The sequence below is a fragment of the Melopsittacus undulatus genome, chromosome 3 (genome assembly GCF_012275295.1).
Source record: "Melopsittacus undulatus isolate bMelUnd1 chromosome 3, bMelUnd1.mat.Z, whole genome shotgun sequence".
NCBI lineage: Eukaryota > Metazoa > Chordata > Aves > Psittaciformes > Psittaculidae > Melopsittacus > Melopsittacus undulatus.
Window position 1 is genome coordinate 8,026,559 of NC_047529.1, and position 27,576 is coordinate 8,054,134.

The following is a 27,576-nucleotide window of genomic DNA, read 5'->3' on the forward strand; positions in this document are numbered from 1 at the left end:
GGCATCTCTCTGGCAGCTCCATCACTGTGTCACCTTTTAGTCCTTGGCCTATTCCTCTGTGCCTCTGGCTGTTTCTGTAGGACAGGAGCCCCCATCTGCTGTGGGGTAAGAGCCAATCACCAGCTCAACCTTCCAGCTTTGGCTGGCTCTCTGCAGGCATGGGCACTGCCGAGCTGAGATGCTGCCTGTGGCTGTTTGTTTCTGCTTTGTTAGGGAAACAGGATTTTAAAGTATGGTGCTTTTTGTAAACTAACAAGATTATGTTAATGATGTACCTGGTTCATGTTGCTGATTTACTGCATCATGAAAATGACTCTACAGAGCTCCAGCCTTGGGTTGGGCAGGCTGCTGAGACCATGGGCTCTCTGAAAAAGCTGCTTTGAAATACCAACTCGGAAAACTCTGTCACAGGTAGAGCACACAAAGCTATTTCTGCACTTCGTGAAGTCTGATTAGCAGAGTACAGCCAGCATGGGTAACTTCCAGAAGGATGTTAGAGAGCTTTTCCAGAAGGAAACAGTGAAGGAGAAAATCTACAAGCATCTGTTTGATAAAAACATAATCCAGCTGTGGTAATTAGATCCCAGTAGGATGAGTTTGGGGGGGGGGGGGGGTGTTTCCATCCGAAGGTTGATGTACAGTAAGATGTCATCACTTCAAGGATGCAAATAGAAATGGAATGTTTAATAACGAGCAGGGTAGTAAAAGCAGTTTCATTTTGCACTTGGGAGTGTACCAACATGCAAATTGATTCTAAAGGTTCTTCCCTCTATTCTGCTGACAGGTGAGAAGATGTTTTGCCTTTTTTATCTACATATCTGAATGCTTTTTCAGTGATCTGTAACCAGACATTGTCTGACCAAAAGTGTTTCTCACAGTGAGGGCTGCTTGTATTACACTGCGTTAATTTAAGAAGGCAGATAATGTGACTGCCATTAATTGAGCAGCTGATGGACATCAAGTTTAACTGAAGTACAAGGAAGTTACAGAGCTTTGCAGACACTGTGAAAGAAGTGTCTGATAAAGTAATTTGGTGCTTGAAATCATCAGAAATACAAGGTTCATGCCGCATAAGGCGCTGCTTGACAAGCAAAGGGAACTGGAATTTGGTACTCTGTCCCAGTAGAGAACCAAATCCTTTAGGAGATAATGTCAGTGAAGCTTATGTGTGTATGGAACTGAAATTCTTGTTAACTTGTTAGAGAAAAACTGTTGCATTTAGAAGCACAGCAGTGACTTGTTTCTTGTGGGTTTGTTTTTTTTTGTTCCTCAGCTATTTGTGTCTCATGAATTCACTTTTAATGTGAAAATCCCATTCTTTTGGGAATAGATTTAAAGTCAACATTTCAAAATTGAGAAGAAAAAAAATTTGTTTCAATAACATAAAATGGGGAAGCTGGCTGTTCTTAGGAGGCAGCTGTATAATGTATGCTGAGTGAGCAGAGCTGAGAGCCTGAGTAGCATTGCTGCAGTTTGAAGGCTACCTGCAGCCTGAGCATCTCAGACAATATGATGAACCAGGTAGTGTTGGGTCAGTGCTCAGACTGGGAGTCTGAAAACAAAACCTGGAGCTTGGCAAGAAGTATTGGTTCCTCTGCCTTGCCACTGTCAAAACACAAGCAGAGGTTCCACCGCTGCTGGGAGCAGAGGAGTTGGCTGGACCAGCAGTCAAGCAGTACAGCGGTGTGATGGTCTGTGTAGGCTTGCCTTCTGGGTCAGCCAAACTGAGGGACAGGTGTATTGTCTTTCTGATATAGCTCTAAAAGGCTGGATGTGAGGGGGGAGCCCATCAGGGATCAAAAGAAATGCACAGATTTCTCCCCACCTCATTTGAGATCTCATTTGAGATGAGTCAGGCAGTGATGTGCCTAACTCTGGTACTGATTTTTTTCCTCACGTGTGAATACCCCACAGTAGGAAATCAAGCTGCTTCTATTTCCAGTGTGGTTTGATGATACAGTAAATCTATTTGGGGGCTCTCACTGCTGCGGTAAGGCTGCCACAGCCATGTGCTGAACGACACTCTTCTGGCATAAAATCATTACACTGGCTCAATTTCTAAGACCTTGTCATATTAGGTATTACCTCTCTGCACCTCACTAATTTTATGCTGGATTAGAGACTGTCTGCTATAGTATAGCCAGCTCAAAGCCAATGTAAACTTTATATTTGGTGTTCTGGCTCCTTCAGCTGGAATGCAGTCATGAGTCCATCTGAAACCTGGTCAAGTTTATGCTGCTGATGGATCCAGACATTCACAAAGCATTTCTAGTCAGTGTGTGTGGCTATACATGTGGTTTGGAGAGTTAGGAAGGCCCAGGAAGACAAGGTACACCCTTCAGAAGATGCTTATGCTGATGACTTGCATTGTCCTTTCTGTGAACTGAACGAGGTAGAATTCAACAGAAAGAAGTGTATTAATCATTGAATTGTAAAATAGTATATCCAAGGAAGAGTAAATAAATGAATGGAAAAACTGTATAACAATCTTTATATGCAGAGTATTATTATATCAGTGCCCAGGAACTAAATGGCCTAATTGGTAGCTCAGAGAGCTTATCCTTCTAACAATGTACATGGGAGATGGCTGAATAAAAACTGTTTTGTGTGCTGAAGGAAATGCTTTGCAAACTTCAAATATGTTTGTGTTTGGAAACAGTCTCACTGATGCTTGTTTCCCCCTTCTATCTTTAATGGCATAGCATGCTTTTATAGCAAAGCCTGTTTGTATGTAAATAGTTCCTCGATGGAGAAATCAGCTTAGCCAAGAATATGCAGCAGCCTGCCTGGGGTTTGCAGGTTTTACAGGGCCAATAACATCTCTTATCATGATACACTGCAGATTGGTTCATTTGAGTGGCATACTTGTAATATTTCAGTCCATGGAAATGTTGACATTCCGCCCATCTCCTTTCAATAAGAGACTCCTTGAGACAGTAGCTCGCTGGGAAAAATTGCTCCTAGATTAGGATAGGTTCAGCTAAGCCTATTGCTGCAGTTTTGGTAGTGCCCAGATTATGCTTTTCCTAACATGTAAAAGTTGATGACCTATTCAAGGTCTAAGTCTTGGGTCAGGTTCAGATTTGTATGTATGAGTTGAGACAAGATAAGTGATGCCTCTTGTGTGCACCTCTGAGGCACCTCTGCTGGCAGCACTTCAGGTGATGGCTTTTGTGTGCTTATTGCTTGGGTTTCCAAGTGTCCAACCAGTTGGGTGTTTTTATTATCCCATTATGCTTTAGTGAAATTATTAGCTTGCTGTCCTTAAATTTTGGTTGAATATAGAGCAATGCTTACATGAAGCTGATTTTCACATAGTATGCATAATCAGCTTGATTTCCTCCCTCAGCTGTCTGTCGGGAAAGAAGTGAATATATTGGTGAGATTGTAAATCTGACTTTCTGTGGCTAAATTACCTCTGTGATTTCAATATCTGTGCAATGAATGTAGTATTGACAAAAAGGCAGCTAAAGTTCAGTGTTTCAATGGTGTCAGAAACTGAATACACCACATAAGCACAGCCGTTGACAGTCCCATGTGTGACAGGATTGACTTCATCTCCACAACAGGAGCAGTTACAGAGAAGAATGTGGTGCACTCCTGTTATTTTTATTTGAGCAGACTGCTATTTCTACTACGTAAAAACCAATATTGCAAAACTTGAGCACTTAAGGCATCAACACTGCAGCCTTGATGTCAAGAGAGGTGCTTACTGGGAATGCCGTCTCGTGTCCCTGGTCGTTGCATTGCTGATCCTGCAGCCTTTTGCTTTTTGGCAGAGGTCTGGGTCGCTCTCTGAGTGCTGTATTGCCTTCCAGTGCTTGACTCTGAGCACAGTCTGTGTAAAATATACTGCCAATAGCAGGTCTCTATCACACACGGATACTTTTATTTCCTGGCTTGTGCAGTAACAGATTGTCAAGGCTTGTTCTGAGGCAAAGAGTTCCCTGAGTTCCCTTAAGCAGTTTATGTTGTGTTTCCCATAATAATTCGTAACCTGGCCATGCGATTTAGACCGTTATATGTGGAGTTATTGGCATAGTGTAGCATCTAGGTTGTGGTGAAAAGTGTTGTCTATCATCTCTTATTCATGTACTAGTTTCTTTTTGTATCTTAGTAATTAGAAACAGAGGAGGTAAATGTTGCTGTTTTTTCTGGCATGAAAGGCAAAAGAATGGAGGGAGGGAAGTTATTTTGCAATAGGAAAGCATTGAGGTTGCACTGTAACTTGAATTACTCATTGTTAGTAAAATGTCTTCCATTGGTAAAGTAGATTTGGAAAGTAGAGATGATAGAAAAAAAAATGCAGTATTGTATACAACCATCTACTAAATCTGTATTAATGTACATCATCTGTCTCAAAACCAGTAATCTTTTCCTTATACAGCTTTCAGGGAATTTCCTAAGAAGCTTTGAGTTGGGGATGGACCCATTCCCCCCTTCTGCTTTTATTTGTCCACACAGCTTCATGTAGTGATGTACAAGGGATGTGTTGGTATTTTAGGAAAGAGGTTTACTACTTGTTTGTTCTTGGAGTTCTTGCATTAAAATAAAATGCCGATAGATGAATGGTTTATGGTGTCTGCAGTGTCAAAGGTCTTTGGTCTGACACATGTTCTTAGAGTAAGACTTGGATCCTCATTGGCCTTCTCCTTATTATGTAAAGTCATTCACAATTTTTCTTAATTTGCCATAATATTGCAATTCCCAGACAAGCCTTTTCCGCAGATGAGAATCCATTACAGGTGTGCTATGACTGATCCCTTGATGTCCTGAATGATGGCACAGCCACATCCCAGAAACTCTGAGGGCTTGGAACGTCATCAGGGAGTATTGCAGCTCCGGAGGTGGACACAGGAGAAGTGACTGCAGTTTGCCAGATCACTTATGTTTTTTCCCTGAATCACGCTATGGAGTTGTCCCCTTTCTGTTCTGTACCATAATGCTATACTTGGTCTAGTACAGTAAATGTACTATGGCTATGCTTGGTCTAGTACAGTTAAACATATTAGTGTTCATGTTAATTATAGTTGAAGTGGCAGCCAAAATCCTGAATTACATTAAAGTGGGTTTAGCTTAACCTGTATATTTTAATGTTCTGCTTTTTAGTCCATAAAGGATTTATGGGTTGTCTTTACTGACCCAGCAATTGAAGAGACTGAATCAGTCACAGCTGATGGGTTTTTATTGCTGGTGCATTTAAGAGAGCTGCTGACCAGGAGCCCACTGAAGAGGTAGTGTTAGCTGTCATGCCTTGAAGTAGGCTCAGCGTAACACCAGGTTATGTTTTGTCAAGGTTTTTAGACACTGATGGGAAAGGAAAAGGTTTCAAGGAATAATTTGAAGGAGGGCAGTGAGACAGCTTCATACCTCACTTGTGGTAATCAGGTTAATTACTCCATATCTACTCCATGTACAGCTTAAAACACAGTATTTTGATAGAGCATTAATCAGTGTGCCACTTTTTCTGAGTGGTGCTTACTGTCATAGCAGGCATAAACTACAATCTTTTCTTCATAAGAAGAAAAGCCAAAGACCTTTACCAGTGCTCTCCATCTTGTGGCATGGGATCAAGCAAGCTGGAGACAGGATTGCTGTCACTATGGTCTGGGTGCCAGGCAAGGCAGTGGCAGATGTTGCTTGCAGTGTACAGACTAACAAAGGTCAGGGACTGCTGCTCAATAACATGCAGTGTTTGAGCTATTTCTCTTGTTTATTACTAGAACAGGTAAAACTGGACTGAAACGTTATGTGTATTGGCCTCCCACATGCACTTAGTATTGCTGGTTTTGCCCACCTCTGCCACTCAGTCCTAGGCAGTGTGCTCGCCTTCGCTGAGCTAAGGATGGAAGTCCTGACTGTCTTATCCAGCAGCCCCAGAGATAGTCTCTCCTGCCTGATTTCTACCACCAACTAGACTAGGAAGGCTTGTGCTGCAATGACAACCGCCCTTTCATTGACAGGTATTGTTGAGAAAATAGGCAGTGTTGTTTATTAACAGTAGACAAAATCACAAGATGTAGTTTATAGCTTTTGGAAGTTACAGATTAAAAATCAGTTAGCAGATGATAGATTAATATAAAGGGTAAAAAAAAAGGTGTCCTCTGGATGAAAGAGGTTAACAGTACTATCAGGGGGAGCAGTGTCAGGACCAGTTTTGCTCCATTTAACAGCATTTGCAGCAGTTCAGTAAAGAGGGCTATAATTTGCTGATGACTCAGAATGACTGACATTATATATAACTTCAAAGACTTTAGATAAAAATTGCAGAATCCACAATGGAATTGTGTAAATGACTGAAACATGGATGGGTTCTTAATTAGTTGTAACTCCTTGGGGAAAGTTCTTCTGAAAGTGATTTTGAATGACTTCTTGAAAACAGTGCTGGCTGGAAAGGCAAATAAAATGCTCAGCTCGGAGGATTGTGGCTAGGGATGGTTTTGAGGTTTTAGGGGGGGCATATAAGGCAAATGCTGCAATCAGGTAGAACACTGAGTTACCAAGAAGAAGATATTGCAGATGTAGGAAAGATCTGACAAATACATTAAATATTATGACAATCGGTATATTCAACATGTTCACGAAAGTTGCATATAAAACAAGTCTCTTCCTCACGCTTATTTTGTCATAAAGCAAAAAGGCACTAACAATGTAAGATAATGCAGTATCTTACTTAGAGCCTTTTTAGACTATTTCTGGTTCTGATCTATGCTGACTCTGTGACATCTTGGTTAGAGGACAAGGAGGCATTCTCTGTGTGTGCCTGAATCAGCTATTCGCTCTGTGTGTGTCTGATGTTTGCTGCTTTAGTGGCTCTCCTCCTACTTGGCAATTATTGTTATCTTCACAGATTTTAGACTACAAAAAAACACTCCTCTTGTCCATACTTCTCTGAACAATTATTCAGGAAGTTTGTTAAAGACAGGATGAAAGGCTGGGTCAGAGCGTTTCGTTTGGTGCCCTGCCTGTGCTTTGGTAGAGAGCTGGTGCTTAGTGAGGAGTGTAAGACCAGAGCAAGCATTTAATGAGAGTGGTCAGACACTTTCCTAGCCCTGGCTTTTCATTGCTCAGGGACTTTATGATCCGCAAATTTTATCTTCACACTTTAAATCCCTCATTGGTTTTTTCTTAGGTGAATCTGTAATATTGATTTTTCAGCTCCCATAAACTTTTCTCTTTTGTGTGGCATCCACTCGGCTTGATATGAAGAAACATCTCCTTTTGTTTGTTTTGAACTTGCAACATGCTGGTTTCATTTGATATCCCCTGTTTTTTTTTGTCCACCTGCAAGTTTGATTTGAAGGAGCCTTCGTTCTTATTGTTGTAACGTAATGTACTATCACTGTGTGCCACACTATAACAACAGAGTTTTATTGTGTTGGTTATTTCATTGTAGGGCTTTGCTGATGTGTAAAGGGGACAAAGCATATGCTTTGGCTGAAGAGGGTTTTTGATAAATTCATTTTTAACTTCAGCTGTTTGTTTTTTTTAATAGAGAGTCAGAATCTTAATAATCTGTTAAGTTTAATGTAGTGTTACTTAGTGCTATATTGCAAATGATTTACCATTTTAATTCGAGTCCAAAATGAGCTTATTATCCAAATATATTTCTTCTCTCGCAACTGAGTAAGTCTTGACTATAATAGTAATTTTGGAATATTACTTTATTCTTGAACTGATGGTTAATAATGTCAGCTTTTAGGGAAATAAACACTTTGTGGATGTGTCTCCATCTGCTGGAAAAATACTCCCAAGGACCTATGTGTTTTGCCCATATCTCCTCTTTGCTAGCTAATGTGGCTGTTATTTAGAAAACATGGGTGGTAGGTCTGTCAGATGTGGGTGGTGGATGAACAAGTCCCAGGTGGGGAGAACAGGGTTTGAAGGGAGAGAGGCAGAAGGGGGCAGAGACTCTTTCCAAAGTAAAATGTACAAAAGGTCAGAGAAAGTGTGGCAGTGCCTCTGTGAACAACAATAAAATCCCTTAAACTAGTTAAAGGAGCACTTAAAGGACTGGCAAAACAGATGGTGCATAAGTTAAAACTGTACAGGAGCAACTTACCTTCTGCGGCAATTTCAGCAAGACAGTTATTTCCGTGGTTGTTACTCTATCATTCAATCACAACATGCAATTACTATAGCAAACCTTCTGTCACATTGCACACGTTTTCACACTTGTCAGAGGAAAAGTCATAGATTAAACAATATGGTTTAAAGTACTGTTTAGTTATGAATTTCATAACTGTATTTTAATGCAAGACAGAGGCATTCCGTTGAAGCAGACCTCAAAAGAACAAGAACCAGGGGCATATTCTCAGGAAGAAAACCAAGTATCATTGGCCATACAGATCCCATTAACATGAATGGAAATTTCTCTGTGTTAATGCCTTTGCATCAGTCTGAAAACACAGCTCAGCAGAGCCCCTTTTGGAGTCACTGCATGTGCAGAACTCTCACTGAAATCAATGGGATCTTGGAGGAAAGACAGAAAGAAGAGCTAAGGCCTTAATACTAATATTTCCCTTTTTCTTTTATGCAGCCTTTACCATAGCACGTGGAACAAAACCTTTCAGTAATTTCTTAAGTCTCTTCAAAGTATTTGAAAACAAGGAACAGTAAAATCAGTTTCTTAAACCTTTGCCATCCACAGATGCAAGTTCATTTCATTCATTTGCCACTCTGCTTTGGGATTTTGTGTGTGGTTTTCTGTTGGGGTTCTCTTCCCCCTCTGTGTGCTGTATTTGTTCTCCAGAGCTGGTATCTCTTTGGCATACATAGCTGTTTAGATGTATATTTGCTGCTTTTGTCTCTCACACTAAATGGTTTGCATGAATGATAAAGTATTAGTAATGCAAGTGGCTGTTCCTCATAACGTTTCTTGAATAATAATGCGGCTCTGGTTTAGACCTTTTCATGTCTGTCTTTCCTTCAGGAAAAAAAATTCAAAGCAACAGCACCAGGATCTCAATATGCTGGTTTTTTTTAGAAATGAAAAGGGCATCTGGGGGCAACTCAGCCAGAAAAGACGGCGAAATCAAAGCGATGGCTGTATTTTTCTGTTCCATTTTGATTGCTCTGTGAAGTTTTCTTCATTTGGGGAATACGTAGTTAAAGACAAGGCAGAAATCTTTATGCCTTTTCTTCAGTTTTGCCACTGCTACTACTTCAAACATATATGTACCAGTTATAGCCATACAAACCGTTTCAAAATAGGAAGACTTTGACAAGGCATTGTTACTTGAATACAATGCAAAAGTCTGTCCGGATGATTATGTTAAATAGGAAGTGATAGAAAATGAAAGTCAGACTTCCATTTGAGATTGTTAACCTTGTATTTTGCAGTAGCACCTATCAAGAGGAAGAACGGGTATCTGTAAGAGAGTGAAAGCTGGAAGAACTTGGGAAAAATATACTTATTTCCTCAGGGGATTTTGTTGGCTTTATTTTGGTTTTCTTTTTAATTTTACTTACGTGTGTGATGGCCTTTCTTGCACTGAAGTTTTATTGAGACATCTCCTGACACATTTACTGATGCCAAGTGAAGCATTATGCAGATGCCTTTAATTTGATAGAAATACTGTTGGGGTTACTCAGAATGAGGGAACGTGTCAGAACCTGCAAACCTGGACTGACCTTCCTTCAGAGACTCCTCATTTTCCAAGTGCTCTGTTGAACACATTGCCGCTGATTTTTTTCCCCCAAACCTTGTTTCAGATAGTGTGTTGTTCTCCATTTCCTGAACCAAACTTACAGTATCAGAAATGAGGTATCCAGAGTTGTTGACCCAGTTTTTGGCAGTACTGGTGCAGCTGAACTTGTCATTCAACAGCGGTTTGAAAGAGGAAAAACAATAGAAATAGGATTTGGATTGCAGCTGAAGTTGGGGCAGGCGTTGCTGCTTGCAATGTCTCTGAATGAAGCCACAGATGGATATGAGGCTCCTGTAGCTGCTGCTGTCCTTGCACAGACGCAAGCAAGAGCAAGGCAGGCCCTTAGGAAAAATGTAAAGTGGATCTGAAAGCAGATGTGCCACAGCTGTAAGGGAAGTGATAATGGAAGCAATGAATTCAGAACGGGCCGGATGGCAGCAATCTGTCATCAGGGGGGTGGAAGGGGTGGAAAGGAAAAAGCTAGAGTGGGGTGACAGCAGGGAATAAATAGGGTGGGGAAAAACACTGCATTGAGGGGACTCAGGATAGCCATAGAAATATCTGTGGAGACTGTGCCTGAGAACAGTAGAAAATAAGTTAGAAAATACAAACAATCTCCTTGGTCTTTAAAAAGAGTCTCAAGTCGTCTTTATTGTGATTTATGTTACTAGATCTCCTCAACAGAATTACAGTCGTGTAATCCACAACTGCTGTTATTTATTCTGGATAAAGAAGGCAATTTTCACTGTGATCTCCCTTGACATTTCCCAAGGTCTACTCTTGTCTCATACCTTTCATCATCATGTACTTCTTCAAGGCAGCTCTCTTACCTCTCTCAAAAAGAAATATGCATTTCAGTCACTCACCCTGGACCAGAGTGACACCGACATTACAGGTTAGGGGAGATCAATTGCATAGCCCTGCTCCTCTTCACCTGCGAGGATCTTTGATGTGTTGACAAGGTTGGAATCCAAGTAAGACATTAACCCACTGTATCACAGTGACTGAGGTGGCAGGAAGGAAATAAAACAGTGTCTTTCTCAACAAGGTATCCTCCCTGTTTCATCTTACAATCTGTGTCAGTGGCAGTTGGAACTATTAGGCTTGCATTAAAATTACAGATTACTTATATAAATGGGAGCTATAAATATCACAAATAGTAAAACTAAAATTGCACCAAGGTTTAGGAGACAGTATGTCTAAAACCTACAAAATTAAGGGCATTTAGACGAAAGCCTCAATATCCATCTGCCCTTAATTTACCTCATTATTCTTGGTTGTCAGAGAATTATCTCAGTACTACGTTAATGTCACTTAATGGCTTTTTCTTGCAAGATTGGCTCAGATCTGAATCAGACCACAGTAAAGGTACAGTGGTATTTCCTTGGGTATGTTGGTTTAGGTGGAGCAGTACGGACAGGCTAACCTAGTGTTAGGGATGGAGCAGTTATTGTCACTGCAGTCACTAAATACTTTTGCCGCTGTATACCTCCTTTCATGTTAATACAGTCATGTGGGTTCTTATTCCTTTTTTTTTCTTTTGAAAATATTATAAAGCTCATATTGATCTGCAGATGTGGCACAATATTGGGTTGGATCAGGGCCCTGTGTTCTAAATTTGAGCTCTTTAAGAATGAATTAGTAAGTGTAATGACCTGTGCGCTAGAAATGCTGATGCTGCATTGGGTATGTCCTCTCCTACCTGCCTGTGTGGGCTTGAGCCAGGCTTGCAGCGTCTGTGTATCCTGACCACAATGTATGTCTCAGCATTTGCGTCCTTTAGGGTGGAAATTGCCCTGGACTACCAGGAGCCTGTGCTGGGGCCAGCGGATCTGATTTTCACAGCTGTGCTCCTGGAAATGAGAGCACTGCACAAGACTGAGGCTGTTGTGTAGTTCTTAATTAGCCTTTTTGAGAAGCAGAGCGTATTTGCTGGCCAGGAGGTGCCTGCTCAGCACTGGCACGTGAGTATTTCTGTCTGAGGCAGGACTGTGCCAGACAGACCTTTTCCTGGACTGTTTTAAGCTCTCCTTTGCCATCACACCCGTGAGGCTGACTGCCATCCAGGATAATCTCATGAAGCCAGAGAAGTCTGACCCATCATTTTTCATTAGCAGCAATTTTATATTGAATCAATGGAAAGAATATTCCTGTGGTTAGGACTCAAGAGAAAGAGAGTTCCTGAATATGCTTTCTGGCAAACACGTATGATTTCCTGTGCTCAGGGAGAGATTTGTTTCACCTAAATTTAGCTTAGGTGTATAGCTTCACTCTGTAGTCAGCAGTTCCCCATGAGAGCCATTCATTTGACCTGAAACAGCTGAATTACCCTCTTTATTAACTGTAGAGAGAACCTTAGATCAGAAGTCCAGCCTCAAAATGGCTTAACTGAGATGAAGCAAGATCCTAGCTTTTCTCTTAGGGATACACATGGAAGATGAGGTCAGTGGATCCTGCAGGATCTTGTGAGTAGAAATATGCTAGAGGGGGTGAGATGCCCAAGAACTGCTTTGAAGGTGGCCTCTCAAGCTAAACAAATGGAATCCTGTAATATAACAGGGTTTTATTGAAGTGAGTATGATTAAACAGTATTATTAGTCTTCTGAAAATAGTAAATATCCATTTAAAAAGTAATAAGGGCTGGATCTGTAGTGTTTTGTGAAGGAGGTTGAATATTCAAGCTTTTGTTCACAAAATAGACTCTGAAAGCTCAGGGACTCCAGAAGCAAAACTAGCAACTGCTCCATGCTCTGCAGTGCTGAGAGGCTGATGCAATATGGGGGGTGTAGGTGGATGTCCCTTTCTCTTGAAAACAGCAAGGGGATTTCTGAGTTCTTGACAAAACTCGTAACTGTTCTCTACTGGGGCTAGAAGCACATCACAGATGTGGTTCGGAATCACTTTGTCATTCATTTCAAGCCTGTTTTGGCATGGGTTGGTATAGAAAGGAAAAAAAATGCAATCTGTTCGAAGTTCTCATTTGATGTTTTATTCTTTCCTCTTCATCATCTGTGCTTTTGCTGCTTTAGTTGGTGTTTCAAGTGCAATGGCATCCTGGGCAGATGCTGTTTTATAATGCCAATTATTATGTTTCTATCTATATTTTTTTGCTGGGTAAGAGGTGGACTGAAAACTATCTCAGCTGCTGAGATTAAAGAGTTGTGGTCAGTGGCACAAGGTCCAGCTGGAGGCCACTCACTAGCAGTGCACACCAGGGGCTGATTGTGGGGACAATACTGTTAAAGATCCTCCTGAGTGCCTTAGATGATGGGGCAGGAAAGCAGCCCAGCAATGTTTCAGACAGTACAAAGCTTGGAGGAGTGGTCGATATACCAAATGGTTGTGCTGCCTTTCAGGGACTTACACAGACATATGGGGGCAACTCTAGTGAAGGTCCATAAAGACGATTAAGGGCCTGGACTGTATTTCACAAAGGGAAGTGTTGTGAGACAGTTTAGCCTGGAGAAGGGAAGGCTCAGCAGCAAGATGTTATCAATGGGTATAAACTCCTGATGGATGGAAGTGAAGATGAGCAGTCTCTTGTCAGTGGTACCCATTGAATGGACAAACTGAAACACGGGAAATCCCATTCAAACATTAGAAACCACTTATGGCTGGTGAAACAGCAGAATAGGTTTACCACAGAAGTTGTGAAGTCTCCATCCTTGGAGATATTCCAGCCTGACTGGCTGTTGTCCTGGGTGTCTAGCTTTAGTCAGCCCTTCTTTGAGCAGGTGGGTTAGACTAGGGGTGCTTTCCAACCTCAGCTATTCTGTGGTGGTTTAAAGGGTCCAATTTCACTTCTGAGGATTTCTACATACAAATGATCTATGACGTATAAAAATTCTTACCAAGCTGTTAGTCCATAGTTGCCCCATCAGCTTTTCATTCTAACTATGTATGTTAAATAGTTCAGAAAGAAAACAAGACCAAAACTCATCCAACTACTCAGTTTGTACCTGGGGAAATGAAATAAACTATTTGACCAACTTTCAGTGTAGGTCTTTATCCAGGCAGTTGATTGAGCTATTGCCTTTAATTACTGAATGATAGTAAACTTGAGCATTTGAAGGTAATTAATTTGGTGACATTCCTCAAGTAGTGAATCTGAAGTTAATTCCATCCTACAGTCTTGCACTGTCTTGCATAGTTCCTTGTAGCAGCTGGATTCAGTTTCTTCAAAAATCTATTTTAAATTCATATGAAGTTACAATGCACAGCTGCTGAAAATAATTTATACACTTTGGGAGAGATTCCTCAATATTGTTTTTTTTTTGTGTTTTGGTTGAAATTTTTAATTATTTCAGTAAAAATGAAACTAAATTTTCACTCGTTGCATGAGGCAAGAGACTCAATTTGTCAATGAGAACATTGCCACTTTTGTGGGAAACAGGTCATGAAAGGAGAGGGTTCCCCACAGCCCCATGATCTGTTTAGTTTGGTAACAGGAAATATTAAATATGTTCTTTTGGCCCTTTTAACCTCCCAGGTGGCCTCTTTCACTAACTGCCCTTTTGTATAAATAAACAGACTTGAAGAAGTGCAGTCTTTGTGGTAAATCTTTACCTGGAGCAGTCTGCAAGTGTGACCAGCAGGGGAAGCTTATGGACATCCACTGGAAAACGGCCGCATATTTGGCTTGGATTCTGTGCTTTCTGAGATATGATGAAGTTCTTTACATGCTTGTTGCAAGTAATTTGCACTCAATAGGAGTCCTTCAGGCTTTCAGTAGCTTTGCAACAGTCTTCTCTCAGTTATCATTTGCCACCCAGCTGTTAGGGTTTTATTTTAAATGTAAATACCGCTGTGTATCATTTTCTAAACCTGTTGACCTTCAATTGTGCAATGTGAACTTACGGTCTGGTAAATGAAGGTACATTGAGGAGACGTGAGCCACCATCCAGAAGGGATGTTTCACATTGGGTCTGAATCTGAACTTCAGCTGTAGCTGCTTGACCAGCATTGTGTCAGCCATCAGCATCCTCAGAGAACCTTCAACATAGGTGGGATGTAAACTTAGCATTTAAATAGGTGGGTGCTTATGTTTATACTACAATATTCCCCTCAACTTTTTTCAGCACCTGCATGTGCCTGGTGTTTCTAACAGTGCTGAGCAGCTGGATGTTGTATCTCATAGTGTATCTGGATGTTGTGAGAATGAGGAAGCTCATATGAATGCCTAAAGGTTTGTGTGTGATCTGCTGTGATCGGGAGACTCATTTTTGAGGCAATAATTACTTTTGTATTCTTTAAAGATGGATTAATAAACACGCTAGTATGGTCCATAATGAAAACTGAGCTTAAACATTCCCATTTTCAATTCTTCCCTTTAATTTTTTTTCTCTTCATTTTCAGTGTAGGAAGTTGCATTAGAATTCTGTATTAATAAATTTTATTTCTGTGACAGTTACTTACAAAATTTATTGCTCATTGAATTACAGTTCAGAATGATGAAAATACAGAATTTATGGCAGGAGATTTACAGGGAAATAAGTTTTTCTTTATTTTTGTTCCAAGTGGTAGTGTAAGGATTTTTAAAAGGCAATGGGATAGTATTATAGTCAGTGGTTTATGAAATGGTTTGGTTTATACATTTGATCTAGTAAAAGTAGCAAAATCTGGCTCTGAAATGTTTGATATAAAATGTTTAAAATGTTCCTGATGTCTTAAATATGTATGCGTGTACCCTGTGGATATTTTGTACAGCTTAAGAGGTACAGTAGGCCCTGAAGTTTATAGGTTTATTGTGCTTTTTGGAGATAGGTGATTTTATAGAGCATGCTATTTTGAAAGGCATCCAAGGCACCCAAGTGCTTTAGGAGCTTTGCCTGGTCAACAGGAATATCAGGGTAGCTGATACTGAAGTTACTTGATGAACATTGAAAAACAGTGCTATGACTGGGGTCAGACTGTTTAGGCTCACAGAAATGAAGTTAGGGCAGGCTAACAGTCATGGCAAGGGACAGGGAGCAGCAGTTTGCTGGTTCTCCTGGGGTACAAACTCACACTGCTTGATGCTAGACTTAAGGGTGATTACTTAGTGCACTTGCATGCCTCTTGCTATCCCTGAGCTCTAGAGATCATACTCCTGTTGAGCTCTGGGTGTAGATGGTGCTATGTGTGGTTGTGTACCACAAGTCCAAGTCTGCACAATGGAGATGGGCTAATCAGAAGCAGGTATGGAACCCCTGGTGTCAACACTGTAATGAAACCCTGGGTGAGTGGTACTGTTGTGCACATATGATGGTACCTTTGTGTGTGCCTAAGTGGATGCTGCCAGAATGGGCATGGATGAGCTTGAAGGGTTCTAGTTTTGAATCCTGCTTGTTTTTGCTTGGTTAAGGTCTGGTATATTCCCTGCAGTTGCAGCAGCTCCACTACATGCTCCAAGTTATAACATACACCACTCTGTTCCCCACCATGCATCTTTACCACCCACTAGATTCAAATCATAAATCTTGTCATGAAAATAAATTATTATTCAAACAATTGGTATCATTTAAATTGGCTTACTTTGTGGTTTAGCTGATACTTAGCTTTCATAGCACTGTGCTGCACTCTCTGTAACAGCACTTTGCAATGCCATGATGTACGTGCCACGGCTTTTTGGTGCTGAATGTTAAAAAGATATTCATAGCATGCTATCTAAACATATTTATTTCTGGCAGAAAGCATAGCTTTAGTATATAGCAGTAAATACTTTTGGCTTTTGAAGGTGGACATGGCAAGTCATAGAGGTAGTAAAGTGCGAAGGAAACGGGAACATAGTTAACCTGTGATGTTCTACAAAGTTATTACAAATATATATTTATGTTACAGTGAACTTTTTGAACACACACGTGGGAACTCAGGGTGTGAAAAATTCCTTATTATACTTTAACTCTGTGCAGCAAAACTCATTCCAGCATAGGCAGCTTTACCTTGTGATGCTCTGCTTTACCTCTGCAGTGTCCCTCTGGCATTCACCCTCGTGAATCACAGCAGAGCAGTGCTGTCAGGGCTGCTCTTAAACAAGCAATTTTCTCTCTGCCCACTCACCTGCCACTTCAGTTCATGAGGCTATCACTGACAGTAAGACAAACAATCTCGCAGAGGTGCTCACTGTACTACTGTTCAGCCAAGGATGCTCCCAGCACAGAGGAACTCATCTCACTTCAGTATTTTTATATAAATCAAGGTGAAAAACAAAAACTCAAGTCAAATTTCAAAAGTAATAAATGGAGGCACTGTAAGAGCAGAGTTTGGTTGAGTTTTGGGTCAGGTCCTCTGAGCAGCAGGAATGGGGTTTTCTCCCATTGAAGCAAGGATTCAAGTTTCTGCTTAATCTGACACAGAGAGTGGTTTGGCACTTAGGTTTTTGGAGCTTCGTGTCTTCTTTGATCTGTGTGTTAGTGCTTCTGCAATTTCTTAATGCTGCTAAGGTACTGTAGAGATAGTCTTTAAAGTGGAAGACAAGTTAATAGTTTCTGGCCTATGATACAGTGCTCAAAGCCATGTCCCAGCTGGAAGAGCAACTTCCCACTTTCTGGCAAATAAGAGGGAGAAGGTTAATTAGAGAGGTTATGAACAGATAGCTCCTTGCAGTGCTAAGGGGATAAAAAAGCAGCTCAGGAGCAAGGTGATAGGGGAAGGGAAGTAACCCATCTTGAGGTGGTACAGGGAGGCATCATCTTCACTGAGCACAGGTTGGCTGCCACCTCAGATTATGGAAAAGAAAGAGGAGATGAAGAGACCACTTCTGGGGCTCACAAAGGAGCAAGCTTCTTGGTGAAGAAATCTTTTCCCAGGTCAGTTATCTGCTCATCCTCTAGCAAAATGCCTGTATCACAGGTCCCAGAGCACTGGTGAGACATAGATAGTGAGATACTGGGAACAGTAGTCTTAACATCCTCAAGTTTGTTCAGATACAAGGTTCTTTGCAGCAGTGGCACAGGCTCTAGCTAGCAAGGAGCATGACCAAGAAAAAGGTCAAAGTAGAAAGTATATGGAGTGCATAAGTGTGTGTGTGTGTATGAATAAAGTATATCCAAAGGAATATGTCTTACCTTGAACTTTCTTGAGAAGCTCATGGTGTTGTTTTGCGCGTAACACATTTAACTACCATCAACCCAGAGATATTAAGAACTTTTGACTTTGTTGAAGAATCAGATAAAAATTGTTTCCTCTTGCAATTTTAGTGAAAACTAAGCCTTTTTAAACAGTTCCAAGTTCTTTGTGAAAATTCAGCAATGCCATTTTCACAAGGGAAAGGCTCTCAAGCATGTGTGCTAGTCTGTTTCATGAGATGATGCAGTGAAACCACAGAAAGCTCAATCTGTGTTTAATTTTATTATTATCTGCTGTGTTATTTGCTGGAAGACAAGTGCTTACCTTGTATGTGGCTGGATTGTGGCAGAAATGACACTGGGATGCTGGTGCAGAATGCCAAGCACTTAATTTGAAGACAGTCTTTGCTCTTTGGAAGCAATTATTAGGACTGCAGTAGGAGGCAGCTGGTCATGTAGATGTAGCAATTATATTCATCTAATGTATAACTGTTAATACATTGCAGCTCAGTGTGAACTAGAACCCCTTGTTGTAGACAAGCTCTTAAGTATTTAAATACCCAGGTTCCTCCTATTGAAATGTCCTAAGAGTCCAACCTGGCTTCCACATGGTGACTATTGTAAGTTTTCCTCATGAAACTGCATTACATTTCATCCTAATTAACACTGCTGCTGTAGCCTTAATAAAGAAACATTCAATTAAAAAGTGCCAGAGCCTGAGTACCCACATCCTCTCCTACAGGAATTAAATCACTCTTAGCCTTAGAGTGTTCATGCAGCTGATTTGATTTGGCCTCTTTCTCTAGATGGTGGCAGCAGTGTAGTAGTAGTAAGCTCTCACTCTTACTACTTGTGTTCTACTCCAGAGTTACATCTGTTTTGAGTGCTGTCAGCCCTCAAAGTAAAGCAAACACGCTGTTTCAGTAGCAAAGAAATTAAAGGTTAGTCAATAAATAGCAGTTACCAGCAACAAATTAAGATGAGAAACATTTTATGGTAGAAATGGGAATGAATATTTCCTACTGTGAACCTGAATTTTTTATTGAAATCAAATGCATAATTAAGATCTTATTATGCACAGGAAAGGTTAGAAACCTTAACGCCTTTTGTCCATAAGCCAAATATTGTAGTATGTTGATATCCATGCTGTGAGTTCCCCATTAGGGCTCTGCCAGTAATTTCAACCTGGCATCTAGACTAAATTGTCTCCCTAGGAGCCAAGAGAAACACAGTTGATATGTGATCTCAGGCACAGGTCTTTCTTGAATGAATAAAAGCACTGTCACATCTTACGAAATTACATCTGCTGGTTATATGCTGTGATCATCTCTGAATGAGGGAGAGGGCAGAGCTCATCTAAGTTATGGCACAGACCGGTATTCCAAAGGAACTTGATGGGATTTTATGTGCTCTTGTAGCTTCATTCATGTCTCAGCTGCATGACAGAAACTGAAAGCAAGGTAATGATTATGACGTGTCTGCACAGTAATTTTCAAGTAGGTGTTAAGAAACACACACAACACACAAATTACTGGCTAAAGCTTGCTAAACAGCCTCAGAGCAGCGTGGTCTGTGAATGGAGATGAACAAATGCAGCAGGTGTCTGTTGTGCAGTGCTGAAAATGCAGTCATCTATCTCTTCTGCAAGCAGGGCTGAAAAGGAAGCCTAGTCCCTTAGAGCCCACAGGCTTCCCTTAGGGCTTCCAGCTCCAGGGGTCCAAATTTACACAGTTTAGTGTGAGATCTAAACAGCATATTTCGAGCTCATCCCTTAGTCCAGTGTCTGCTCTTGTAAATCCCTTTAAGATCACCATCTAGGTTTAAGCAGCTGCATCTTGCTTGGGGACCCTATCAGCCTGATGCCCTTTGCTTTGCATAGGTGTTGAACCTGTAGCAACATGGGGGCAGATGGTGCATGGATCTTCTTCAGTGCCCAGGGGCTGCCGAGCCATCTTGGCACATGGTCCCCTACAGTGGGTGCTTTGCCCCATATGTGGGCATCTGAAGTTGGTGGTGGCAGTGCTACTTCCTGCCTGCACCATATGTGGTGTTGCCCAAATCGCTATGGGATTTCAGATGTGCTGCAGGACTGTTTGCCCATGCCCAGAGTTGTGGGGCCAGTGAGAGATGGAACCTTGAATACTCCATTACTCATTCCATGTGGCCAATAATAGTATCTAAATCATGTGCTGTTACTCAAGTTCTGGCAAAGAATGGCTCAAACAAGTGTTGTGTTTTCCATTATCTCTTAATTTGAAGCTTCAGCAGTGGTGAATTTTATAATCTGTTTCTAAACTGGACAAAATCATCCTTTATGCCTCTCTTATTGCTGGAGCATCTGTTGCCACCTCAGCCTGAGCTCTGTAACCCTGTGGATGTTTTTTTCCCCCCTACTCCATTCCTCATTTCCTTAAAGAGCTGATTCGTTGTGATTTATTGGGTACAAACTACAAAGCTAAGTATTTTTCAGGATGTAAGTTGTAGTGGTTGTGAGAAGGAATGAGACTGTAATTCTCCCCCACTTTATTTTAGTTAAGTATTTTCAGAGGGGAGGGGAGGATGTATTCTTTCCATTAGACCTCTCCTTTCTTAATCACCATTCCCTAATTAATTCCCTGGTTAAATATAAAGCAAGCATTAGCTTTGAATAATGTTTTCCTGTGTGATTAAGTAAAGAAGAATGCCTTTCTTTTGTATGGTGACTCATCGCCGGGGTATCTGGAGGGAGCCTCAGGGTGGATATTTGAGACTTTGGTCCCAGGTGCTCCGGTACCTTTGAGCTGTGTTTGCTGTCAGTCTAGAGGTGGGAGGCAAAGGTGCTATCACATATCAATGGCACACAAAGAAAATTGTCTCTCTTGTGAAACCAGGGCTTTGGTTTCTCCTGGTGGGAAACTGACTCGGGCTCACAGAAATACAAATCTACAACTAGGAGAAACATGAACGGGCATTCTTGCTTTCACGGTGTCTAGAACCATCTCTTGTGGCGTGATGCATTTTCTGTGGTGTCCAAGCTGACCCAAAAAGGTACCTTGCCTTTTCACCCAATGTCTTCATGTCCCTGAACCAGTTTGCGAGCCTCTGACTTGTTCCAGTACAGCTGTGTTGGGTCACACCACAAACCACATGTCTGAAAGAAACGAGGTTAGAAATGAAAGGCTCTCAAACAAGAAAGGAGGGTATAGTGAATGAGGGCATGGCAAAGAGGCAGGGGAGGGCAGGGTTTAAGCTGACCAAGCTTATTTTACTACTGAAGAAACATTGTCTAACTCTATCCAGAGAATATGACCTTTTCTTTTTCCTGCTGTACCAGCTTATGGTGTTAATTTTTAGCTCATGGCATTAATTTTTAGCTCAAAAGGCAGTTTTAATAATGACTCTAAGTTCAAATGTTGCTCATAGCTCAAGATGAGAAAAAGAATGTGCCTTTGTTAACATGGCAGTAAGAAATACATATGGAATATGTTTCATATAATGACATGAAAATGCCTATGAATTGACTGCTCTAACAGCAAAGGCTACATCTAATGTCTGGGTGTTGGAAAACAGGCATTTAAAAATACCCTTGGTTTTGATAAAAAGTTCAGCAAAGAGAAATCCCACTGATTTTTTTTCCCCTTTCATTTGTTTTACAGGCGTTTCCCTGTATTTCAACAGGAATTTATGGTAAGTACAACCTTAGATGTTGCTTATTGCTTGCTCAGTTTTTCTATTATTACAATTTTAAACAGTCATATTTCATATCAGATGTCATTTTGGAATGTAAATCTATTTATATTGTGTTAAATAACAGAGACCCAAAACCTTTGGATGTGAATAGATACCAGGGTGCTGATAAGTGAGGTACTGTTGTGCAGCCCTTAGCACAGCCCATAGCCTGTGAGCCGAGACCCACAGCTGTGATTACACTTCTGCAGCTCCAGTAGCTCTTAAACTAACTACTGTGGCTTCAGCAGGGAAAAATAGGCTTCCCGATGGCCAAGATTGGGTAAAAAGTGTATTTTCCTCAAGCAAATTTGCTAGAATAGCATGAAATTGTCTTAGCTCCCTTGAGTTGTGATTCCACATCTTTAGTTTATTAATTTACATGCAAATGAATGCTGCCTGAAGAACTGGAGGGGGAAAGGGTTATTACAAAATTTGTCACTTGCTTTGTTGTAATCTTAAGGCAATCCATCATGAAAAGTCAGCTGCTTTTTGGTTGACATTGTGGAAGAAGTGGGCATGATATTTGAAGGAGGAGGAAGACAAGCTGTTCCATATTTAGAAAACCATGGAGAAATTTGGAAGGATGCGCAAGTTACCAGGGGACAAAAATGTTGTTTCATTTACAAATAACAGAGGCTGATTTTTTCCTTTCAGTTCAGTAGGTGCATAGGTTGGATTACTTGTACAATTGAAAGGTTTTAAAGAGATGTGATAAGCAGCAATAGACTCAAAAAACGCAGTCATCATGTAACACCGTAGTTTGACATAGCTGCCACTGTGTGAAAATAACACAGTAATTTTTAGATAAAGTAATTTTAGTTTTGTCTAATCATGCACTGCAGATGTGGGGGGAAGTGACAGGAATATTTAGGGTTCTTTCTTCTTTTTCAAGGACTTCTAATTTGAAATTGACTGCTGATTGTAAATCCGAATTAGGCTTCAGAAGGTAGAATCTAAATACTTTTGGGTCCTTTTCTGCTTGAGTTGCATTTCCAGTAGTGCAGAAGAACACACAGATGCCATTGCCACAAACACTAGAACTCACTGAATGTGGTTTCCAGTAAAAGGAAATCTTTTTCTCTGTCTTGGTCCTTAGTTCAGGTCCCCTTTTTGAACTTTGAAGGGAGCTCTGCATTTTAGTTCTGGACTCTTCGACTTCAATCTTGATCTTTAATATAGATGCATTTTTGTTATTAGTTTATGGAAACAGGCAAGACATGGCATAAATATATGGAAATTACTAGTGAGTGGAGTTTACAAATAATAGGCGTTCATTTAGTGATGGCTTTGGCAGTCCTGGGGTAGTCGTTGGACTTGATGATCTTAAAGGTCTTTTCCAGCTTGGTTATTCTATGATTCTATGATTTTCTTTTATAATTGGCCTACTTAATAGAAAAGATTTCAGCAGGTGAAGAATATGATTCCCTGAAGTCAGTAAAGAAAGCTGGAAAGGGTCTCTGGTAGGAATCTCTAGTTTTCTTTTCCTGAGGTAACGGCTGCTTTTCTTGACGTTAGCATTGATTTTAACTGGAAAGCTATGGCACTACTGAAACATTATGTAGTGTGGCAGATGCTTTTCAGTAATTGTTTGCTGTTTTCACCTTTGGAAATGAATTCAGACACATTTCTGCTAAAATCCGCTGCTGCTTTGTGTTGGTTGGTTTGTTTGTTTGTTTGCAGAATACAATCTCTAATTGATTTTACTGTTTACATTTTAATAAGCTTTGTATTCCTCAATGAAATAAATGCCTTCTTTCCAGGCTCTCAGACATTCTGCCTGAAAGCAGTAATTAAACAGGCAATCCTGCGTCAGGCTTCAGGTGTCAGTATTTTCAGGAATGTTTGATAGCAGTTGCAGTGCTAAAATTATGCAGTGTGATGTGTTTGAGGTGTAAAGTACACCCAAAAGCTGCAAAGCTGTGCTTTCATCTTCCTGGGTTTGTTTGGGTTTTTTCCCCTCCATATATGCACATTCCTTTAGATCAAGTCAGTGTCTAGACAAGCAAGTGGATCAGCTTCATTCCTGCTGCCCTTGCTGATTAGTATTGCTTCATGTATCCTGCAGTTAACACTGGACTGTCCCAATAAGATGTTATTGAAGGAACACACTTCCTTGATTTTCTCACCTCAGATCCATACAAACAAATGCTGTCCCTTTAGAGGCCCTTGGCTGAGAATTGGGTTTCACCTCCAAATGGAAGAGGGCAATTTGCAAGGGATAAACTGAGTGTATCCAATTTAGGAATCTGAATTGTGTTCTGCTTCAAATTCTTGTAAAGGCTTCGATTATTTGCCTTTTCTGTTACTATCACGAGAGAGTAGTCATGCTGCTCTGGAAAGCAATCCTTTCCTGTTTGCATCACTGCAGAGCACTCCTTTTCTCCCATAAAAAGAAAAGCAGGAAGAAACAGGCAAGCAAGCCTCTTTCTGAGGTTTTGGCTAAGGGCAGATGGCTTTTCATGGGAAGGGTGTTGGACAGAGAGGTCTGCCTTTCCTCCCCAAGCACTTTCCTGACACTCCATCTCCACCCATAACACTGTGGATGTTCCAGCTTGAATGAGTTAAAGCCCCAAGAAGGCTGTTTGCCATGAAGGCCCTGAGCCAGGAGACAAAACTTTGATTTTAATGTGCTCCTATTTAAAGAGCGCTGGCAAGAAATTCACTCATGAGGGATCTTTGGTTTGGGAGTCTGATAGCTTCAAATGAGGGATTAAATCCTTAAAAAATGAAGTGGAAAGCAACCAATGCTGAATGTTCGTAAGGACTGCAAAACAAGAGCTTAAAGGCACTTGGGGTGTGGAAGAGGAGGTGCTATCTTTTCCTAAGAGATCCCCATCACCTCTAAAATGCTTATAAACTGATAATCAAAGAAAGAAAAGGTTATGAAGTGTCATATCCCCATGGATTCCTGGGTTACTCTCGTCTGTTGCAATAAATGCTTTCCTTTATATCAAAAGCATGAAGACTCCAAAACGAAACTTCTCAGGAGGAGCACAGAGGCCTTGCAGCACTCCCGTATCACTGGGGAGGTAGTGGGGTATTGAGCAACAGATCCTCAGGAGTGATTCAATAACACTCGAGCAAGGCAGTCTTAACCTTATCACAGCTTCTCTCAGGCCAGCTATGGTTTTTAAGGATTTTCTTCTGATTTGTCTCTTTTCTTTTTTTTTGCCTTTTTTAAAGCAATTTTACTATCTGTTTAAAAAAAAAGTAATAAAAATAAATCTACTGATAAATATGTAATCCTGAGGGTAAAAACCATTATTTTAGGCTGCAGTGTGTCAGATTTTCACCTTATACACAGTGAATCACCATTTACACATCCACGTTCCCCGTAATTACCATCTTGTTATGTCTGAGGTACTGCCAGAAGGAGGGAGGGGAAAAAAGCAGCAACTTTCTTCAGTAGATTTTTATGGCAAAACACCTCATTATAACGCCTTTAAGAACCTATCCCCAGATTCTGGTGTTTGCAGCCTGCAAAGTGAACAAGGATGTCTGATATATAGTGATAAATAGTGCTCCAAACCTTACGAGCTGCAAAATTAAAGCAAGGCTCTGCAGATGGATATGAGAAGACAGGAATTTTCATGTTTGTCACAGTACTCTGTTGAGAGGTAATTATGGGGTCGACTGCATATGGAAGGAGTTGAAGATGTTACGGTCTATGCACACCTATTTGTTCCTTTCTTAGTGGTATTTTAAAGTAATACAGTATTTGGCTTCTGCTCCTAGATGCTTCTGTTGGCAACATAAGCAAGTATTTAAATGTTATTTTAAATTTAAGGGAGGGGAGAAAGAGAAAAGGAAAGAGAGAAGGAAAGATGTAACTAGGGGAAGTCTCCAGTTGTTTTTTTCTTTGTCTCTATGTAAGTATAGCTGTATATTTTGCCTTAGCTTGACTTTCACTAAAATGATAACATCTGTCCTTTCTGAGAAGATAATGGCAGCTCTTAGGTTTTGTTATAAATGTATGTTTGCATTTCTTTTAAAAACACAGAGAAAGGAAAAGAAAAAGACTTGAAGCCTTTGAAAGTGCAGAATGTCTGCAGTGATTTAGGCAGTGGAAATGCAGAGGTTCACCACATTTTAAACAGCTTTACTACACTGGAGTAAGACTTGTTTCTTTTAGAATCAGGCCGCTTATGCTTACTTGTAACTTTTGGCCTGCTTGTGGCAAAACGTTGCAAGGTTAAATTTATTATGTGTTTCTAAAGGAGAGTCTGAAAAGCAAGCTTAGAAAGTGAGGAGAAAAAAAGCAGTGTGTATAGGAAATAGAATCAGATAATACGCTCTCAAGGCAGGATGCAGGGAGGTATCACAGATCCTCTGCTCTGCTTTGCCTTTATCTGGGGAGAGAGGTCCCTTGTTCTAGTGCCAGCTCGTGTCACTGCTGTCCTGACCTCTGGTGTGTCCTCACCGGTATCCAAAGAGCGATTCATCCTGCCAGTCCTCAGAGGGCTGCGGGTGTATCCATCAGCTCTTCTCCCCGTGAGGTGATCCCGGATAGATTATAACAAGGGATTAACCGACAGGTGCACTACTGAAGAATTATAAAAGCCCTCTGAAAATCTGAGTCAGAAGACTAAACCAAATGTTTTCTAAGGCAGAATAAATTCCTGACACAGGGCTAAAGGTTGAGGCAATCTATTTCCATCTTTCCCATCTGTTTTGTCTCATTTTCTGTTGGCATTTCATTCCTAAGATTATATGTTTCTTTAATGAGCAGTTCTAATAAGGGGTGCACTGCGTCTTTCCAAGGAAGGAGTTAGCTGCAAATATTTTAGAGCAACTATACACAAACGTATAGTAAGTAACTGTGAAGCAGTCTCGTATTTATCTCCTGCTTGGTGCTTTGAGTCCCTGTAACCATCACAATGGCCCAATGCTGTACATGATCGTTAGCATTTGAATATTGTGGTGTCAATTATGGTGACCTAGGAAAATGGATATTATATGAATTCTCTGTGATGGGGAGGGAGACAGAAAATCCAGTAGGTCACGTAAAGAAAATTCTCATTAAGAAGATTCTCTTAACTAAGACAATTTTATGATCTGATCAGCAGCTCTTTATCTCTCAGCTCAGACTGCATCATTTCCTTTGACACTACTGTGTGGTTTTAACAGTCATTTTTTGTAAGTCATGGGAAGTTAATTGCATTTTGTTATTTACTCCATGATTTGTATAATGTAACATTTTAGCAAAGAGGAAGCTACATAACTCATTTTTTGCTGCTGCTTTTGGGACTGATCACCAGTTAACTGAGATTATTATTAAAATTAATAATTGTAACAGCCCTGAAATGACTATTATAATATTCAAGTAATCCTAGAAATCTAATTACTACTTGTATAAAAATTTGTTGCATGCATTATTTAACAGTGTTCTTATTTCAGACAGTGCCGTGTCCATGATATTAATTGATCTCTTCCCATACTTTAAAAACTAAAAAAATTATTACTGGAAAGTGTAAATCAATGAGCTCTCAACAGTCTAAAATTAGCATTCATATGACGTATTTAGTAAGAAGAAGCTCAAACTTGATTCCAGACAAGAGACTTAATAAGCTCTCCTTTTCAGTGGAAACCAGCATTTTATGGATCCTGTAGTTAGACTATCTAGAATTTTATCTATTTTGAAGTTCTTGCTGACTGGTCCAACTTAAAGCATTTTCCCTGAATATTAGAGGACAAATCATGTCCTTCGTTAAAACAGCGTTTAGTGACTGTCCTTAGAAATTTCTCTTTGAATACTTAGACTTTTGGACACTTACTACTGAGTTTCTTTGTGGCCTTGTTTTTTGTCTTCTCCCTCTTCTTTTTAGTAAGAGATAGCCTGTTCTCTTCTAGGGAAGAGAATGCTCAGGGAAGACCTTAGAACGGCCTTCCGATACCTAAAGGGGGCCCTACAAGAAAGCCGCAGAGGAACTTCTTACAAGGGCATGTAGTGATAGGACAATGGGGAATGGCTTTAAACTGAAAGAAGGGAGATTCGAATAAGATATTAGGAAAAAATTCCTTCCTGTGAGGTTGGTGAAACACTGCCACAGGGTGCCCAGAGAAGCTGTGGCTGCCCCATCCCTGGCACTGTTCAGGGCCAGGTTGGATTGGGTTTGGAGCAGCCTGGTCTAGTGGAAGGTGTCCCTGCCCATGGCAGGGGTTGGAACTGGATG

The 27,576-nt window shown here is 40.6% G+C and overlaps 1 protein-coding gene across 4 annotated transcripts in view; it reads left to right on the forward strand.

Moving 5' to 3' along the window:
- Positions 1-27,576, forward strand: part of MACROD2 (mono-ADP ribosylhydrolase 2) — an 882,506-nt gene that overhangs the window by 571,241 nt on the left and 283,689 nt on the right. For all 4 annotated transcript variants that reach the window (XM_031047552.2, XM_031047553.2, XM_031047556.2 and 1 more), the window contains exon 7: positions 21,331-21,361. In XM_031047552.2, coding sequence (XP_030903412.2) covers positions 21,331-21,361 — 31 coding nt within the window. The remainder of the gene's footprint in view (positions 1-21,330; positions 21,362-27,576) is intronic.